The following is a 20,101-nucleotide window of genomic DNA, read 5'->3' as shown; positions in this document are numbered from 1 at the left end:
GTACATTACACACATACAGCTCAGCTACATGTACATTACACACATATACAGCTCAGCTACATGTACATTACACACATATACAGCTCAGCTACATGTACATTACACATACAGCTCAGCTACATGTACATTACACATATACAGCTCAGCTACATGTACATTACACACATACAGCTCAGCTACATGTACATTACACACACATACAGCTCAGCTACATGTACATTACACACATACAGCTCAGCTACATGTACATTACACATATACAGCTCAGCTACATGTACATTACACATATACAGCTCAGCTACATGTACATTACACACATACAGCTCAGCTACATGTACATTACACACATACAGCTCAGCTACATGTACATTACACACACATACACAGCTCAGCTACATGTACATTACACATATACAGCTCAGCTACATGTACATTACACATATACAGCTCAGCTACATGCACATTACACACATATACAGCTCAGCTACATGTACATTACACACATATACAGCTCAGCTACATGTACATTACACATATACAGCTCAGCTACATGTACATTACACATATACAGCTCAGCTACATGTACATTACACATATACAGCTCAGCTACATGTACATTACACACATATACAGCTCAGCTACATGTACATTACACACATACAGCTCAGCTACATGTACATTACACACATACAGCTCAGCTACATGTACATTACACACACATACACAGCTCAGCTACATGTACATTACACATATACAGCTCAGCTACATGTACATTACACACATATACAGCTCAGCTACATGTACATTACACACATACAGCTCAGCTACATGTACATTACACACATATACAGCTCAGCTACATGTACATTACACATATACAGCTCAGCTACATGTACATTACACATATATACAGCTCAGCTACATGCACATTACACACATATACAGCTCAGCTACATGCACATTACACACATATACAGCTCAGCTACATGTACATTACACACATATACAGCTCAGCTACATATACATTACACACATACAGCTCAGCTACATGTACATTACACATATACAGCTCAGCTACATGTACATTACACATATACAGCTCAGCTACATGTACATTACACATATACAGCTCAGCTACATGTACATTACACATATACAGCTCAGCTACATGTACATTACACACATACAGCTCAGCTACATGTACATTACACATATACAGCTCAGCTACATGTACATTACACACATACAGCTCAGCTACATGTACATTACACACATACAGCTCAGCTACATGTACATTACACACAGGGCTCTGCTGCAGGCATATATAACACACACACACAGCTCTGCTCCACACACATCACACACACACAGCTCTGCTGCATACACATCACTTCAGCTCATCCAGCACAGCAGAGTCCTGCAAACACTGAGCAGCAGCCCCTGATCATGTGACTCCTCCTCCTCCATGTGACTGATCACATGACTGTGACATCATGGTAGGTCCTGGAAGCACAGGGGAAGCACACGGTAGAGCCTAGAATGTATCCTCTCCTTTGAGTTTCTCACTGTAGGGGATACATTCTAGCATCTTCAGTAGTGAAAATGCTAGAATGTATCCTCTCCTTTGAGGCTCTCACTGTAGGGGATACATTCTAGCATCTTCAGTACTGAAATGGCTAGAATGTATCCTCTCCTCTGAGTGTCTCACTGTAGGGGATACATTCTAGCATCTTCAGTACTGAAATGGCTAGAATGTATCCTCTCCTCTGAATATATCCTCTCCTTTGAGTTTCTGCAGGGGATACATTTTATCATGTTTAGTATTGAAATGTCTAAAATATATACCCTCTCAGAGGAGAGGATACATTCTAGGCACTATAATGAATCCCCTATAGTGAGACACTCAGAGAAGAGGATACATTCTAGCCATTTCAGTACTGAAGATGCTAGAATGTTTCCCCTACAGTGAGAGCCTCAAAGGAGAGGATACATTCTAGCATGTTCAGTAGTGAAAATGCTAGAATGTATCCCCTACAGTGAGAAACTCAGAGGAGAGGATATACTCAGAGAAGAGGATACATTCTAGCCATTTCAGTACTGAAGATGCTAGAATGTATCCCCTACAGTGAGAGCCTCAAAGGAGAGGATATACTCAGAGGAGAGGATACATTCTAGCCATTTTAGTACTGAACATGCTAGAATGTTTCCCCTACAGTGAGAGCCTCAAAGGAGAGGATACATTCTAGCATGTTCAGTAGTGAAAATGCTAGAATGTATCCCCTGCAGTGAGAAACTCAAAGGAGAGGATATAGTCAGAGGAGAGGATACATTCTAGGCATTTCAGTACTGAACATGCTAAATGTATCCCCTGCAGTGAGAAACTCAGAAAAGAGGATACACTCAGAGGAGAGGATACATTCTAGCATGTTCAGTACTGAAGTGTCTAGAATGTATCCTCTCCTCTGAGTTTCTCACTGCAGGGTATGCATCCTAGCATGTTTAGGGCTATGTTCACACATAGTATTTCGGTCATTCTTTCTTCGACCAAAACCGAGTGCTGTGTTTTATGTGTGAACATAGCCTAGTAATGTAAAGTCCATCGAGTATCCTCTCCTCTGAGAGGGCATACATTCTAGAATGTTTAGTACTGAAATGTCTGGAGTGTATCCTCTCCTCTGAGAGGGCATCTCCACCAGGTGTACCCTCTCCTCTGAGAGGGCATCTCCACTAGGTGTATCCTCTCCTCTGAGAGGGCATCTCCACTAGGTGTATCCTCTCCTCTGAGAGGGCATACATTCTAGCAAGTGCAGTTTTGAAAGGTCTAGACCACAGGTGTCAGACTTCATCCCTCGGCTGTTACAGACTACATTTCCCATCATGCCTTACTTGTCCAGACATGGTGGGAATTGTAGTTCTGCAACTGCTGGAGGGCCTGAGTTTGACATCTCTGGTCTAGAATGTTCTCTTTTCTAACTGCAGGGTATACAGTCTAGTATGTATCCTCTCCTCTGAGCGTATCCTCTCTTCTGAGCTTCTCCCTGAGCGGGTCATATTACACAGCATGATTAAGAGGTGAAAGCGAGCGGCGATGTGTTAGGTCAGTGCTCGCTTCCCCTTTGTTCCCTGCACATTTTCTGTGTTATTACACACACAGACAGTGACTGGGGGAACTGCGGGCAGCTGCGGGAGGGGCAGCCCAAAAAATCCTTAGATTGTTCAAGCTGCCCATTGTAGACAGCAGCACAATCGTGATCTGGATTACTCGACCAGTTTGAAGACCACAATCAGCTGATAACATGGATTATTACACCAAATGATTATCAGACGTAACGGCCAGGAAACCTTTGGTGTAATACACCATTGTCTGTACAAGGACCAGGACTGGTGTGTGTGTGGTCTGTATACAGGGGAGAGGACTGGTGTGTGTGGGGTCTGTATACAGGGGAGAGGACTGGTGTGTGTGGTCTGTATACAGGGGGAGAGGACTGGTGTGTGGGGTCTGTATACAGGGAGGAGAGGACCGGTGTGTGGGGTCTGTATACAGGACTGGTGTGGGGGGGGGGGCTGTATACAGAGGGAGAGGACTGGTGTGTGTGGTCTGTATACAGGGGGAGAGGACTGGTGTGTGTGGGGTCTGCATACAGGGGGAGAGGACTGGTGTGTGGGGTCTGTATACAGGGGGAGAGGACTGGTGTGTGTGTGTTCTGTATACAGGGGGAGAGGACTGGTGTGTGGGGTCTGTATACAGGGGGAGAGGACTGGTGTGTGTGGGGTCTGTATACAGGGGAGAGGACTGGTGTGTGTGGGGTCTGTATACAGGGGGAGAGGACTGGTGTGTGGTCTGTATACAGGGGAGAGGACTGGTGTGTGGGGTCTGCATACAGGGGGAGAGGACTGGTGTGTGGTCTGTATACAGGGGAGAGGACTGGTGTGTGGGGTCTGTATACAGGGGAGAGGACTGGTGTGTGTGGTCTGTATACAGGGGAGAGGACTGGTGTGTGGGGTCTGTATACAGGGGAGAAGACTGGCGTGTGTGTGGGGTCTGTATACAGGGGAGAGGACTGGTGTGTGGGGTCTGTATACAGGGGGAGAGGACTGGTGTGTGGGGGTCTGTATACAGGGGAGAGGACTGGTGTGTGGGGTCTGTATACAGGGGAGAGGACTGGTGTGTGTAGTCTGTATACAGGGGGAGAGGACTGGTGTGTGGGGTCTGTATACAAGGGGAGAGGACTGGTGTGTGTGGGGTCTGTATACAGGGGAGAGGACTGGTGTGTGTGGGGTCTGTATACAGGGAAGAGGACTGGTGTGTGTGGGGTCTGTATACAGGGGGAAAGGACTGGTGTGTGGGGTCTGTATACAGGGAGAGGACTGGTGTGTAGGGTCTGTATACAGGGGGAGAGGACTGGTGTGTGTGGGGGGTGTATACAGGGGGAGAGGACTGGTGTGTGTGTAAGGTTTGTATACAGGGGAGAGGACTGGTGTGTGGGGTCTGCATACAGGGGGAGAGGACTGGTGTGTGGTCTGTATACAGGGGAGAGGACTGGTGTGTGGGGTCTGTATACAGGGGAGAGGACTGGTGTGTGGGGTCTGTATACAGGGGAGAAGACTGGCGTGTGTGTGGGGTCTGTATACAGGGGAGAGGACTGGTGTGTGGGGTCTGTATACAGGGGGAGAGGACTGGTGTGTGGGGGTCTGTATACAGGGGAGAGGACTGGTGTGTGGGGTCTGTATACAGGGGAGAGGACTGGTGTGTGTAGTCTGTATACAGGGGGAGAGGACTGGTGTGTGGGGTCTGTATACAAGGGGAGAGGACTGGTGTGTGTGGGGTCTGTATACAGGGGAGAGGACTGGTGTGTGTGGGGTCTGTATACTGGGAAGAGGACTGGTGTGTGTGGGGTCTGTATACAGGGGGAAAGGACTGGTGTGTGGGGTCTGTATACAGGGAGAGGACTGGTGTGTAGGGTCTGTATACAGGGGGAGAGGACTGGTGTGTGTGGGGGGTGTATACAGGGGGAGAGGACTGGTGTGTGTGTGGGGTGTATACAGGGGGAGAGGACTGGTGTGTGTGGGGTCTTTATAGAGGGGGAGAGGACTAGTGTGTGGGGTCTGTATACAGGGGGAGAGGGGACCAGTGTGGGGTGTCTGTGTACAGGGGTTCTCTCCCCCTGTATACAGACCCCACATACCAGTCCTCTCCCCTGTATACAAACCCCACATACCAGTCCTCTCCCCCTGTATACAGACCCCCCCCCACACACACCAGTCCTCTCCCCCTGTATACAGACCCCCCACACCAGTCCTCTCCCCCTATATACAGACCCCCCACACCACTCCTCTCCCCCTGTATACAGACCCCCCACACCAGTCCTCTCCCCCTGTATACAGACCCCACCCCACACCAGTCCTCTCCCCCTGTATACAGACCTCACACACCAGTCCTCTCCCCCTGTATACAGACCCCACACACCAGTCCTCTCCCCCTGTATACAGACCACACACCAGTCCTCTCCCCTGTATACAGACCCCCCACACACACCAGTCCTCTCCCCCTGTATACAGACCCCGCACACCAGTCCTCTCCCCTGTATACAGACCCCACACACCAGTCCTCTCCCCCTGTATACAGACCACACACACCAGTCCTCTCCCCTGTATACAGACCCCACACACCAGTCCTCTCCCCCTGTATACAGACCCCACACACCAGTCCTCTCCCCCTGTATACAGACCCCACACACCAGTCCTCTCCCCCTGTATACAGACCCCACACACCAGTCCTCTCCCCTGTATACAGACCCCACACACCAGTCCTCTCCCCCTGTATACAGACCCCACACACACCAGTCCTCTCCCCTGTATATAGAACCCACACACACCAGTCCTCTCCCCTGTATATAGAACCCACACACCAGTCCTCTCCCCCTGTATACAGACCCCACACACCAGTCCTCTCCCCTGTATACAGACCCCCCACACCAGTCCTCTCCCCTGTATACAGACCCCACACATGCCTGTCCTCTCCCCCTGTATACAGACCCCACACACCAGTCCTCTCCTCCCTGTATACAGACCCCACACACCAGTCCTCTCCCCTGTATACAGACCCCACACATCAGTCCTCTCCCCCTGTATACAGACCCCACACACACCAGTCCTCTCCCCCTGTATACAGACCCCACACACCAGTCCTCTCCCCTGTATACAGACCCTACACACCAGTCCTCTCCCCTGTATACAGACCCCACACACCAGTCCTCTCCCCTGTATACAGACCCCACACACCAGTCCTCCCCCCTGTATACAGACCCCACACACCAGTCCTCTCCCCCCTGTATACAGACCCCACACACACCAGTCCTCTCCCCCTGTATACAGACCCCACACACCAGTCCTCTCCCCCTGTATACAGACCCCACACACCAGTCCTCTCCCCCTGTATACCCCTCCATGCTACTATGGATATTGCAGCTTCCTTCACTCTGTTTCTGCACAGTGAATGGTGCAGCAGCTCACTACTTCCTACTTCCGGTCGAGGCCCCGCCCCTCCTGGTGACATCACACCTCAAAGGAGAGGATACACTCTAGCATCTACCGGAAGCACACGGCTCCTATACAGCTCTGCAGGTGGAGGGGTATATATATATACAGTGGTACCTTGGATTAAGACCGTTTTGGTTTAAGAGCTCACAGTTTTTCAAAATTGTGACTTGGTATAAGAGCATTGCTTTGGTGTAAGAGCTCCCTGTACTGGGTGGGAGGGGGAGTGGGGGAGGGGCATGGTCTGCATAGCGGGGTCTACAGCCCTGTACTCTGACCCAGGAAGTCTCCCTCACCTTCCCAATCATAGCAGATCCACCTCAGGCTGGGGCTTACATCAGAGGACAGGACTGAGGAGGTAATCTCTCCATAGCTGTAACCCCTCTCTCCCCGGACAGAGAGCGCTGCATGTATGTGCCCACATCTGCCCTGCTCATTCCTTCCTGCTCCCTGCAGTCTCTGTCCGCCCTTGTGTTTCCCATCCTCTCCATTACTGTACAGTAACTTATAATATCACAGATTCTGCTGTTTCTGAATGTTTCATCTGTTTTACTTGTTATTCAGAATAATAAATCATTATATTTGGGGTGTGGAAACAATTGTCTGCAGATCAGTGGTTTCTTATGGGAATCACTGTCTATATATATTAGTGATGGGAAATCTCTTAGTTCTCTATGTAGTAGTGTAAGAGGTTATTTAGTTGGTTACTTTTGTTGCTCCGGGAGACTGATAAGTAGTCACTAGGAATGTTTAGTTCTCCTTTCGCAATGTTCAGGTTCAGTAACATTATCCGAATGCTCTGTGTTTGATTCCTGGTGGCTGTAGAAGTTAGACGAGGATCGGACACCTTCCGTCTCTCCTCCGGTGCCCATCTGCATCAGGGACCCTGTAGAACTGCGGAGATCCTCCTGTGGAAGCGAGCAGCTCGACCTTATCTGCTCTCCCTGCTGCCGGAGGACTGAGTGTAAGTGAAGCCGAGGCCCCATCCTCATCCTACCTCAGTATTCAGGTATAACCCAAGCGGTCAGTGCTTCAACTACCCAAGGCCTTGTCCGCACATCACCCGCTGCTGCCACACACGTGTCGCTGCCATCTTGCCTTCACATGGCTCTGTATGGTGTATGACATCTGCTTCCCTCGGACTCCTGAATTAACCCTTTCTCCGTACTAGTGCTAAAAGGTGTCAGTAACAGCAGGTTTCCAGCCAACTCATTAACCCCTTCTTTACTGATACAGTCTTCTTCCTTGATACACAACACCCCATCTACCTTATTTTTGGGTTGTGGAACGAATCGTCTGCATTTAAATTATTTCTTATGGGAAAATTTGCTTTGATATACAAGCAATTTCGTTTACAAGCCCATTCCCAGTGTAACAGGCAGAGTATCCCCTCAGTCCACACTATGTCCTAGGTTAAAGTGGTCTAGACTAACTCATACCCCTCATGTTATTACATTTTTTGGGGGATTCAGCTTTGTCTAGTAAGTTAAGTGAAAAGCTGACTTACGTAAATCTTAAGAGTCTAAACACAAAGGGGACATTAATCATTGCGTAGTAGCGTCCCTCCCTCCCCGGCTCCCCGTAGCGTCCCTCACTCCCCGTCTCCCAGTAGCGTCCCTCACTCCCCGTCTCCCAGTAGCGTCCCTCACTCCCCGTCTCCCAGTAGCGTCCCTCACTCCCCGTCTCCCAGTAGCGTCCCTCACTCCCCGTCTCCCAGTAGCGTCCCTCACTCCCCGTCTCCCAGTAGCGTCCCTCACTCCCCGTCTCCCAGTAGCGTCCCTCACTCCCCGTCTCCCAGTAGCGTCCCTCACTCCCCGGCTCCCAGTAGCGTCCCTCACTCCCCGGCTCCCAGTAGCGTCCCTCACTCCCTGTAGTGCCCTTCACTCCTGGCTCACATTGTTCTCCACAGATTTATATTGGGCCCTAAGTGTAGATCTTGGTTGTAAATCCTTAAAAGGCCCCAACAATCGTACGTCCTGGCTGCACGAATGAGCATGAGATTGTGCGCTCCATCATATCATTGTCTGCTGTACATTGCTTGACAAACAAGCATTTTCTCATTTCTCGGCTGGTCGCTGACCCTTTAAGGCTGTGTTTACACATTGAGGTTTTTGAGTTAGTTTCTCAAGTGCCACAACCTTAACCTACCAGCCCTTCATTGACTTACACATAGAGCTCTGTATGTCAATCAAGAAGCTGGAGAGGAGGCTGTGGCTATTGTGTCTCTACCTTGTCCTTTTGGCCTCCATCTTACTAGTTCATATCAATATATTAGTAACAACAGATGATGGAGAATAATAAGGATCATGTGAAGATGCCGACTACAACACTTTACTTCTAACATCAAGAATCTGTTCTGACAAGTGACCAACTCATCCATCATCCACACTGATATCTCCTCAATGGTTTCCCCATATAACCTCCGATAACTGTTCTACATTGTCTCATCTTCTTCCCATACAGAATCCTACAGTACCGGATCCTCTGTACATTATACTGATTATCCAACCATGGAGAGAGACAGAGACAAGATGGCCGAGAGGATAATAACCCTCACCCTACACATACTCTTCCTGCTTACTGGGGAGGTGAGGGATTCTGGGAGTGATGTCATCATGACATCATTCTTATCTATGGAATAACAGATGGATAGGACTGGGGAGGTGAGGGATTCTGGGAGTGATGTCATCATGACATCATTCTTATCTATGGAATAACACGGATAGGACTGGAGAGGTGAGGGATTCTGGGAGTGATGTCATCATTCTTATCTATGGAATAACAGATGGATAGGACTGGAGAGGTGAGGGATTCTGGGAGTGATGTCATCATGACATCATTCTTATCTATGGAATAACAGATGGATAGGACTGGGGAGGTGATGGATTCTGGGAGTGATGTCATCATGACATCATTCTTATCTATGGAATAACAGATGGATAGGACTGGGGAGGTGAGGGATTCTGGGAGTGATGTCATCATGACATCATTCTTATCTATGGAATAACAGATGGATAGGACTGGAGAGATGAGGGATTCTGGGAGTGATGTCATCATGACATCATTCTTATCTATGGAATAACAGATGGATAGGACTGGAGAGGTGAGGGATTCTGGGAGTGATGTCATCATGACATCATTCTTATCTATGGAATAACAGATGGATAGGACTGGAGAGGTGAGGGATTCTGGGAATGGATGGAGTGATAGTAATGTGTCTCTCCATACACAGGATTACACAGTAGTGAAGAAGTCCTCTAGTGGGCGCTGTGGGGCCCCTGGGTGTGAAGGATGGGGAAGAACCCTGAGCCCAATCCCGGGGCCCCTGATACATGAGGAAATGGAGGAAGAGAAGATCCTAGAAGTCACCAACAAGATGGTGGAGCTGCTGAGTGGAGAGGTGAGACTGTGGCTGCTGGGAATGCTGGGACATTATACAGTAAGACCACTGGAGGGGTGGGGGGGATGACTGTGTGATCATTGTGTGTGTCAGGTTCCTATAAGGTGTCAGGACGTGGCGGTCTATTTCTCCATGGAGGAGTGGGAGTATGTAGAAGGACACAAGGATCAGTACAAGGATGTGATGCTGGAGGATCAGCAGCCCCTCCCATCAGCAGGTAATAGACAGGACTATATACACACCTCACTCTCTGTATGTGTTTGGTGCTGTTTAGCTTAGTTGTCTATGGGGCAGAGGAGTGTTGGGTCCCATTGAGCACTGTAGGAGATACAGGATTGAATAGTCGGTCATTCAGACTGAGTGTTTTTCTAGTTGTTTCCATCTTTAGATATTGGGATGAATTCCAGGTTACTTGTCTGAGCACGGAGAGGATTAGGATTTTAGGACCTAGATACGAGTCCCTTGAGCAGTGTTGTGGTGGATGCAGCTTCTCATCCACAGGTCTAGAATCATTAAAGGGGTTATCTAGCGCTACAAAAACATGGCCACTTTCTTCCAGAGACAGCACTGCTCTTGTCTCCAGGTCAGGTGCAGTTTGCAATTAGGCTCCATTCATTTCAATGGAACGGAGTTACAAAACCTGCACCCAAACTGGGGACAAGAGCGGTGCTGTGTCTGGGAGAAAGTGGCCGCTCCAGGAATACGGGGAGTTGTGCGGTAGTGGAGCAGGTTGTGAGTTATTATTACGTAGTGATTAAATCTGATTCTTCTTGGCAGCTGAGTGTCCCCGGAGATCAGAGGGACATCAGATATCTCCAGATATTACAGCAGATGGTCAGATCACACAAGATACATATGAAGAACATTCTATTCCCCCAGATATACCCCCAGACCCTCACAGCAAAGAGCTGCCATCTCATCCTTATATACCAGCACTATATACTGATCCATCACAGACTGCTAAGCAAATTAAAAGTCCCAGAAGTGAGTGTGAGAAATCAGATCTTGAGAGACGTCAGACAATTCACACAGGAGAGAAGCCGTTTTCATGTCAAGAATGTGGGAAATGTTTTACTGTGAAATCCATTCATGCTAAATATCTGCGATCTGAGAGGCCGTTTTTATGCCAAGAATGTAGAAAGTGTTTTAGTCATCTCGTTGGACGCCAAAGAAGTCACACAGGGCAGAAGCCATATTCATGTCCAGAATGTGGGAAAACCTTTAATCGAAAATCACATGTCATTGGACACCTAAAAACTCACACAGGAGAAAAACCATTTTCATGTCCAGAATGTGGGAAATGTTTTACTGAGAAATCAGGTCTTGTTAAACATCAGAGAATACACTCGGGGGAGAATCCAATTTTATGTTCAGAATGTGGAAAATGTTTTACTTTAAAATCAAATCTTGTTGAACATCAGAAAATACACACAGGGGAGAAGCCATTTTCATGTTCAGAATGTGATAAATGTTTTACTCGGAAATCACATCTTGCAGACCATCGCAGAACTCACACAGGAGAAAGACCATTTTCATGTCCTGAATGTGGGAAATGTTTTACTGAGAAATCAGTTCTTGTTAAACATCAGAAAATTCACACAGGGGAGAATGCAATTTTATGTTCAGAATGTGGAAAATGCTTTTTTCAGAAATCGGATCTTGTTAAACATCAAATCACTCACACAGGGGAGAAGCCATTTTTATGTCTAGAATGTGGGAAATGTTTTAGTTTAAAATCAAATCTTGTTGAACATCAGAAAATTCACACAGGGGAGAAGCCCTATTCATGTTCAGAATGTGGGAAATGTTTTACTCGGAAAGCGCATCTTATTGACCATTACAGAACTCACACAGGAGAAAAACCTTTTACTTGTCCAGAATGTGGAATATGTTTTGCGACAAAATCGCATCTTGCTAAACATAAAAAAAAAAATCACATCGGTAGAAACCAATTCAGAGCATTAAGTATTAAGTGAAATGTTTGCGTGAACACTGAAGGACTGAGCATCGCTTACTATGTTCTATGTTTAATAAATTATTTCAGAATAATTTACCAAAATTTGTTGACGATATTTTGGATTACTGCGGCAATTTTTTATTTTTTTTGCAATAGAAAGCAATACAACATCTATGTGTGTGTGTGTGTGTGTGTGTGTGTGTATATATATATCTCCACAAGAGGGGCACTGCACAAAAGCAGGCTGCGTTCCTTTTACGAGAAGAAGCGCCAATTGAGCGTGAAACGGTCGTAGCTTGCTTTCGTTTGTTTGTATCCACGAGCGTGTAAGAAGAATCAGTGACATCTTTTGCAGTATCGGATAAGCGCCGCATCATCTCTTTTCTACCAATCTACATAACTTTCTGAAACCAGTTGATTTAAAAGAAAAAAAGTATCCCTTTAAGTAAAATTATTTAAATTTTAACAATAATCTTCTGTTGTAAATGCGGCAATGATCAAACAACTAACAAAATTTTGCTCGTACCCAGTTGATCGCACGTTTTGAGCTGACCTCAAAATCATTGTTAATTGTTCTCAAGCCTTTCAATGTAAACACTCATCAGCCACAGTATATAGCTACGAACGCAATTACGAACATTCACGGTGTATATACAAACGTAATTACGGCCATATTTATGATAGCATTAACGAGTTTTCTTAGCGATTTATCTTTATGTCTAAGCGTCTATTGTTTAAAAGAAGAAAAAAAAATCATTGCTTGTCGTTCGCTAAACGATCGCTTAGGTGATTTATCTGTATGTGTGAAAGGACCCTAAGACCACTCCCTTTTTTTGTCCCTTATAGAATTTACTGTTCTAACTACATGTGTCCGGCCAGGGTGTGTGCAAGATGGAGTACGGCTAGGGTTTCTAAGGAGAACGACCAGTAACATTGGCAGAACAGTGACCGGGCCTTATTACTGCACGTGGGGTCTGAGAACAGGATTACACACACACAGCTCTGCTCCACACACATCACACACAGACAGCTCTGCTCCACATACATCATAGGAGAAAGGTCCAGAAAGAGGGCGGAGCTATTCTAATGAGGTCCACATAAGAGGCAGTTGTGACAGGCATTCTCTGAGTAGCTGAGTGCAGAAACATCCTCTGAGGTAAGTACAGCCTGTGAGGAGATTTACTGCAACTAATGGATATAGTGTGACAGATGGGAGTTGTTGAGTCAAAGAACTTTTTTTTTATTGATGAACTTACCCAGAGAGCGAGCCTCATTCACTTACTTATCTAGGTATTCATAATGTGGGGCAACTTCTCCACATACCCTTAGTATATTCTGGAAGCAAAAACGTTGTGGCTTACGGCCTGGCCCAGATAGTCCTAAGGCTGCATTCACACTGATCACAGACATGGAAGACCTGTAACGGAACGTGAGAATACAGCCTAAAGGACTCCCATTCCACTGGTTTGTGGTTCACTATTTATCCTATTAACAAAGGGCGACTCCATATATACCACTGTACCTCAAGATTGACATCAGCAACCCATCTCTGGCAGTCGGCCATATTTAGAGATATTAAAGGGGTAGTGCGGCGCTAAACAATTATTCACAAAATAACACACATTACAAAGTTATACAACATTGTAATGTATGTGAATGGTCCCCTTCCCCGTGTTTCCCCCCACCCATGCCTGACCCGGAAGTGTAGTACTCTATACTCACCTGATCCGTGTTGCCCCCTGTCCGCCATCTTGGGACAATGATATCATCTCCGGGCAGCCGGCCGAACCGCTCCATCTGTCCCTCGTGCCGGCCGCCCTCTGCCGCGTCATAACTGTGCTCAGCCGTGATTGGCTGAGCACAGTTATGCTCAGCCAATCACGGCTGAGCAGCTGATGACGCGGCAGAGGGGGGCCGGCACGAGGGACGGATGGAGCGGTTTCGGCTGGCCGCCCAAAGATGACATCATTGTCCCAAGATGGCGGACGGGGGTAGACACGGATCAGGTGAGTATAGTGCATGACACTTACAGGTCTGGCGTGGGTGGGGGGAAACACGGGGAAGGGGACCATTCACATACATAACATACATTACAATGTTGTATAACTTTATAATGTGTGTTATTTTGTGAATAATTGTTTAGGGCCGCACTACCCCTTTAAGCACACAGAAACTGTTCTAGTTATATGCTTCAACTGCACTGCTGCACCTCACTACCTCGACTCCTGTTGTCTGATTTTCTCTCCATCTAATCACCATCAAGGGCTTCTTCATTATCACCTAAGGCAGCAGTAATAGAGGTGACAGCAGTAATAGGGGGACTTACAAGTACCATCATCACCATCTATAACACCTCAGGGGGAACTACAAGTACCATCATCACCCTCTATATCACCTCGGGGAACTACAAGTACCATCATCACCCTCTATATCACCTAGGGGGAACTACAAGTATCATCATCACCATCTATATCACCTCAGGGAAAACTACAAGTACCATCATCACCATCTATATCACCTCAGGGGGAACTACAAGTATCATCATCACCATCTCAGGGAGAACTACAAGTATAATCATCACCATCTATATCACCTCAGGGAAAACTACAAGTATAATCATCACCATCTATATCACCTCAGGGAAAACTACAAGTACCATCATCACCATCTATATCACCTCAGGGACAACTACAAGTATCATCATCACCATCTATAACACCTCAGAGCGAACTACAAGTACCATCATCACCATCTATAACACCTCAGGGGGAACTACAAGTACCATCATCACCATCTATATCACCTCAGGGACAACTACAAGTATCATAATCACCATCTATATCACCTTAGGGAAAACTACAAGTACCATCATCACCATCTATATCACCTCAGAGGGAACTACAAGTACCATCATCACCAGCCACCTAGGTGCAGTCCCCTCTATAACCTCTGTGGCCTTATTTACCTCGGAGAGAGTTATTACTACTCGGCCTGTGACAGGATATTTATTCATTTATTCATCATAACCTCCATCCTCCCTGACATCCCCTCACTACAGACTGCACACACATCACACATACACAGCTCTGCTCCACACACATCACACACACACAGCTCTGCTGCATACAGATCACTTCAGCTCATCCAGCACAGCAGAGTCCTGCATACACTGAGCAGCAGCCCCTGATCATGTGACTCCTCCTCCATGTGACTGATCACATGACTGTGACCACACGCTCCTGTACGGCTCTGCAGGTGGAGGGGTATATACATGTATATGTGTGTGTAGTCAGTAGCTTCATTAGGATTATTAACCCCTTCATTACTGGGCAGTTGTCCCGTGTTCCGTCTATAGCCTGGGTTACATGTAATATCAGAGACTTCTCTGTATTTTCAGGTTTTCAGTCCAGTTCCGGAAATGTTTAAAATAACTATTTAATTTGTGAAACATAAAACTTACTCATCCCCCTAATCAGACCGTATTACATTGACACATAGCTACACGTACCTTTATGACACTTTCCCTGATACTTCCATAATTTTTCTCTGAATTGAGCTGATGGCGCCTTCTAAACTTATGAAATCTCCTCTTTTACTTCTCAGCCAGGTGCCAAGGAGGTGGAGTCAAGCTGCTGAAGTGCCACATACCGGCACACCTCCTTGTCAAGAATGTGATAGAGAGGAGGATATGGCACTTGAGCGTCTCTCCCCCTCCGAGACATGAACCACATCTATGAGAAGCATATTCAGCCCGGAGGAGGGAGCGACTGCTCTGGAGGAACAAACTGCTTGCTGTAGTGTGTAATCTGATATTAATAGGTTTAGTAGTAGATATGAAGATGTACTGGGGTCATACTGTAACCTCTGGTGTGTTATACAGGGGGCAGGATGGAGCCGGGTTACATAGGCATAAACTTGTAGGACATAGAGAGAGGAGAGTGACCTCCGAACCTCTCACCATCACACATCACATTTACTGGACGGTGGAGTTTCAGTCTCTTTCCGTTTTTCACGTTTTCTCAATGTCTCTAGGATGTCCTTTTCGCCTCCATCATACTAGTACATGTAAATATATCAGTGGATGATAGAGAATAATAAGGATCATGTAAAGAGGCGTCCGACTATAAGACTATACTTCAACCATGAAGAATCTGATATCTCCTCAATGATTTCCTCATGTAATCTCCTGTAACTGTTCTCATTGTCTCCTCTTCTTCCCAAACAGAATCCTACAGTACCGGATCCTCTGTACATTATACTGATTATCCAACCATGGAGAGAGACAGAGACAAGATGGCCGAGAGGATAATAACCCTCACCCTACACATACTCTTCCTGCTTACTGGGGAGGTGAGGGATTCTGGGAGTGATGTCATCATGACATCATTCTTATCTATGGAATAACAGATGGATAGGACTGGAGAGGTGAGGGATTCTGGGAGTGATGTCATCATGACATCATTCTTATCTATGGAATAACAGATGGATAGGACTGGAGAGGTGAGGGATTCTGGGAGTGATGTCATCATGACATCATTCTTATCTATGGAATAACAGATGGATAGGACTGGAGAGGTGAGGGATTCTGGGAGTGATGTCATCATGACATCATTCTTATCTATGGAATAACAGATGGATAGGACTGGGGAGGTGAGGGATTCTGGGAGTGATGTCATCATGACATCATTCTTATCTATGGAATAACAGATGGATAGGACTGGAGAGGTGAGGGATTCTGGGAGTGATGTCATCATGACATCATTCTTATCTATGGAATAACAGATGGATAGGACTGGAGAGGTGAGGGATTCTGGGAATGATGTCATCATGACCTCATTCTTATCTATGGAATAACATGGATAGGACTGGAGAGGTGAGGGATTCTGGGAGTGATGTCATCATGACATCATTCTTATCTATGGAATAACAGATGGATAGGACTGGAGAGGTGAGGGATTCTGGGAGTGATGTCATCATGACATCATTCTTATCTATGGAATAACAGATGGATAGGACTGGAGAGGTGAGGGATTCTGGGAGTGATGTCATCATGACATCATTCTTATCTATGGAATAACAGATGGATAGGACTGGAGAGGTGAGGGATTCTGGGAGTGATGTCATCATGACCTCATTCTTATCTATGGAATAACAGATGGATAGGACTGGAGAGGTGAGGGATTCTGGGAGTGATGTCATCATGACATCATTCTTATCTATGGAATAACAGATGGATAGGACTGGAGAGGTGAGGGATTCTGGGAATGGATGGAGTGATAGTAATGTGTCTCTCCATACACAGGATTACACAGTAGTGAAGAAGTCCTCTAGTGGGCGCTGTGGGGCCCCTGGGTGTGAAGGATGGGGAAGAACCCTGAGCCCAATCCCGGGGCCCCTGATACATGAGGAAATGGAGGAAGAGAAGATCCTAGAAGTCACCAACAAGATGGTGGAGCTGCTGAGTGGAGTGGTGAGACTGTGGCTGCTGGGAATGCTGGGACATTATACAGTAACACCACTGGAGGGGTGGGGGGGATGACTGTGTGATCATTGTGTGTGTCAGGTTCCTATAAGGTGTCAGGACGTGGCGGTCTATTTCTCCATGGAGGAGTGGGAGTATGTAGAAGGACACAAGGATCAGTACAAGGATGTGATGCTGGAGGATCAGCAGCCCCTCCCATCAGCAGGTAATAGACAGGACTATATACACACCTCCTCTCTGTATGTGTATGGTGCTGTTTAGCTTAGTTGTCTATGGGGCAGAGGAGTGTTGGGTCCCATTAAACACTGTAGGAGATACAGGATTGAATAGTCGGTCATTCAGACTGAGTGTTTTTCTAGTTGTTTCCATCTTTAGATATTGGGATGAATTCCAGGTTACTTGTCTCAGCACAGAGAGGATTGGGATCTTAGGACCTGGATACGAGTCCCTTGAGCAGTGTTGTGGTGGATGCAGCTTCTTATCCACAGGTCTAGAACTATTGAAGAGGTATTCCGGACATGGGTTGTTTTAACATAGTAAAGTAACCTCACCTCTCGGGCTCCAGCGTAGGTGAAATCCTGCCGCTCCGTCCCTTATTTGGTCACTTCCAGGTGTCGGGGTTGTGAGGTTCGGGGGGGGGGGGGGGCTGGCCAGCCAATCAGAAACTGCATAGGAGTGGGTAGGCCTCCAACATCTCGACCCCAAAACCCAGAAGCGACAAGGGGGTGTAAATTGGGTCTGGTCTTTCATCCTGCGCTATGGAATAGAACTCTGGCAGCTTAGGGGACGTCTAGGTGGGTAAAAATGTTACTCCAATGCAGAGAGGTAAGAGAGTGTCTAGCTCATCATCCACCAAGCTTTTTAACGTTATTGATAAAAAGTGATCAAATCTGATTCTTCTTGGCAGCTGAGTGTACCCAGAGATCAGAGGGACATCAGATATCTCCAGATATTACAGCAGATGGTCAGATCACACAAGATACATATGAAGAACCTTCTATTACCCCAGATATACCCCCAGCCCCTCACAGCAAAGAGCTGGCATCTGATCCTTTAACCCCCGTCCTATTCTCTGAATCACCACAGACTGTAGAGCAAAATAAAAGTCACAGAAATATTCCTCATCTAAAAGCTTGTACACAGGAGAAGTCATATTTCTCTTCAGAAGGTGGGAAATGTTTCGCTATAAAAACAGCTCTTGAGAGACATCAGACGATTCCTGCAGGGGAAAACACATTTTTGTGTCATGAATGTGGGAAACGTTTTACTAAGAAATCAAATCTTGTTAAACATCAAAAAACTCACGTAGGAGATAAATCACTTTTATGTCCGAAATGTGGGAAATCTTTTACAGTGAAATCTATTCATGTTAAATATCTGCGATCTGAGAGGCCGTTTTTATGCCAAGAATGTCAAAAGTGTTTTAATCATAAAGTTAATCGTATTCTAGGTCAGAAAACTCAAAAGGGAGCGAAGCCATTTTCATGTTCGGAATGTGGAAAATGTTTTAACTATAAAAATGATTTAGGAGTACATCAGAGAATTCACACAGGGGAGAAGCCATACTTATGTTCAGAATGCGGCAAATGTTTTGCTCGGAAATCACATCTTGTTGGACACCAAAGAACTCACACAGGAGAGAAGCCATTTCCATGTCCAGAATGTGGGAAATGCTTCAGTCAGACATCACATCTTATTGACCATAAAAGAACTCACACAGGGCAGAAGCCATATTCATGTTCAGAATGTGAGAAAAGTTTTAACAGCAAATCACATCTTGTTGGACACCAAAGAACTCACACAGGAGAAAAACCATTTTTGTGTCCAGAATGTGGGAAATGTTTTACTATGAATTCACACCTTGTTCAACATCTAAAAAATATACATCAGTAGAAGCTAATTCAGAGCATTAAGTAATGTGTGCAATGTTTGCTTGAAAAAATGTCCACACTTGCTGTGTTCTATGGGTAATAAATTATTGCGGATGAATTCACAAAATCTTATTCAAGATATGTTTGGAGTACTGCAGCCATTTTTATTTGTGCATTAAAAATCAATAAAACAAATAATATATATATATAAATATATATACACTCACCGGCCACTTTATTAGGTACACCTGTCCAACTGCACATTACCACTTAATTTCTAATCAGCCAATTACATGGCGGCAACTCAGTGCATTTAGGCATGTAGACATGGTCAAGACAATCTCCTGCAGTTCAAACCGAGCATCAGTATGGGGAAGAAAGGTGATTTGAGGCCTTTGAACGTGGAATGGTTGTTGGTGCCAGAAGGGCTGGTCTGAGTATTTCAGAAACTGCTGATCTACTGGGATTTTCACGCACAACCATCTCTAGGGTTTACAGAGAATGGTCCGAAAAAGAAAAAACATCCAGTGAGCGGCAGTTCTGTGGGCGGAAATGCCTTGTTGATGCCAGAGGTCAGAGGAGAATGGGCAGACTGGTTCGAGCTGATAGAAAGGCAACAGTGACTCAAATAGCCAACCGTTACAACCAAGGTAGGCAGAAGAGCATCTCTGAACGCACAGTACCTCCAACTTTGAGGCAGATGGGCTACAGCAGCAGAAGACCACACCGGGTGCCACTCCGCTCAGCTAAGAACAGGAAACTGAGGCTACAATTTGCACAAGCTCATCGAAATTGGACAGTAGAAGATTGGAAAAACGTTGCCTGGTCTGATGAGTCTCGATTTCTGCTGCGAT

General features: G+C 46.2%; 1 protein-coding gene and 1 long non-coding RNA gene across 4 annotated transcripts in view; both read left to right on the top strand.

Annotated features, from left to right (window-relative positions):
* Positions 1-19,269, top strand: part of LOC138786660 (uncharacterized) — a 68,071-nt gene extending 48,802 nt beyond the window's left edge. The window contains 2 exon segments of the mRNA XM_069963637.1: positions 10,702-11,902; positions 18,284-19,269. Of these exon segments, the coding sequence (XP_069819738.1) occupies positions 10,702-11,902; positions 18,284-19,269 (2,187 nt within the window).
* LOC138786880 (uncharacterized) lies at positions 6,573-9,210 on the top strand. Of its 3 annotated transcripts, none has more exons than XR_011362235.1 (3): positions 6,573-6,624; positions 7,363-7,501; positions 9,001-9,210. It is a non-coding gene; the product is annotated as an uncharacterized lncRNA (long non-coding RNA). The 3 variants fall into 3 exon arrangements; XR_011362233.1 differs by having other exon boundaries at positions 6,575-6,632; XR_011362234.1 differs by lacking the exon at positions 6,573-6,624 and adding an exon at positions 6,808-6,895.
* Positions 19,270-20,101: the final 832 nt, after the last annotated feature.

The sequence above is a fragment of the Dendropsophus ebraccatus genome, chromosome 3 (genome assembly GCF_027789765.1).
Source record: "Dendropsophus ebraccatus isolate aDenEbr1 chromosome 3, aDenEbr1.pat, whole genome shotgun sequence".
In the NCBI taxonomy this organism is placed as follows: Eukaryota; Metazoa; Chordata; class Amphibia; order Anura; family Hylidae; genus Dendropsophus; species Dendropsophus ebraccatus.
The sequence above is the reverse complement of the archived record's forward strand: the minus strand, read 5'-3'. Positions and strand labels throughout refer to the sequence as shown.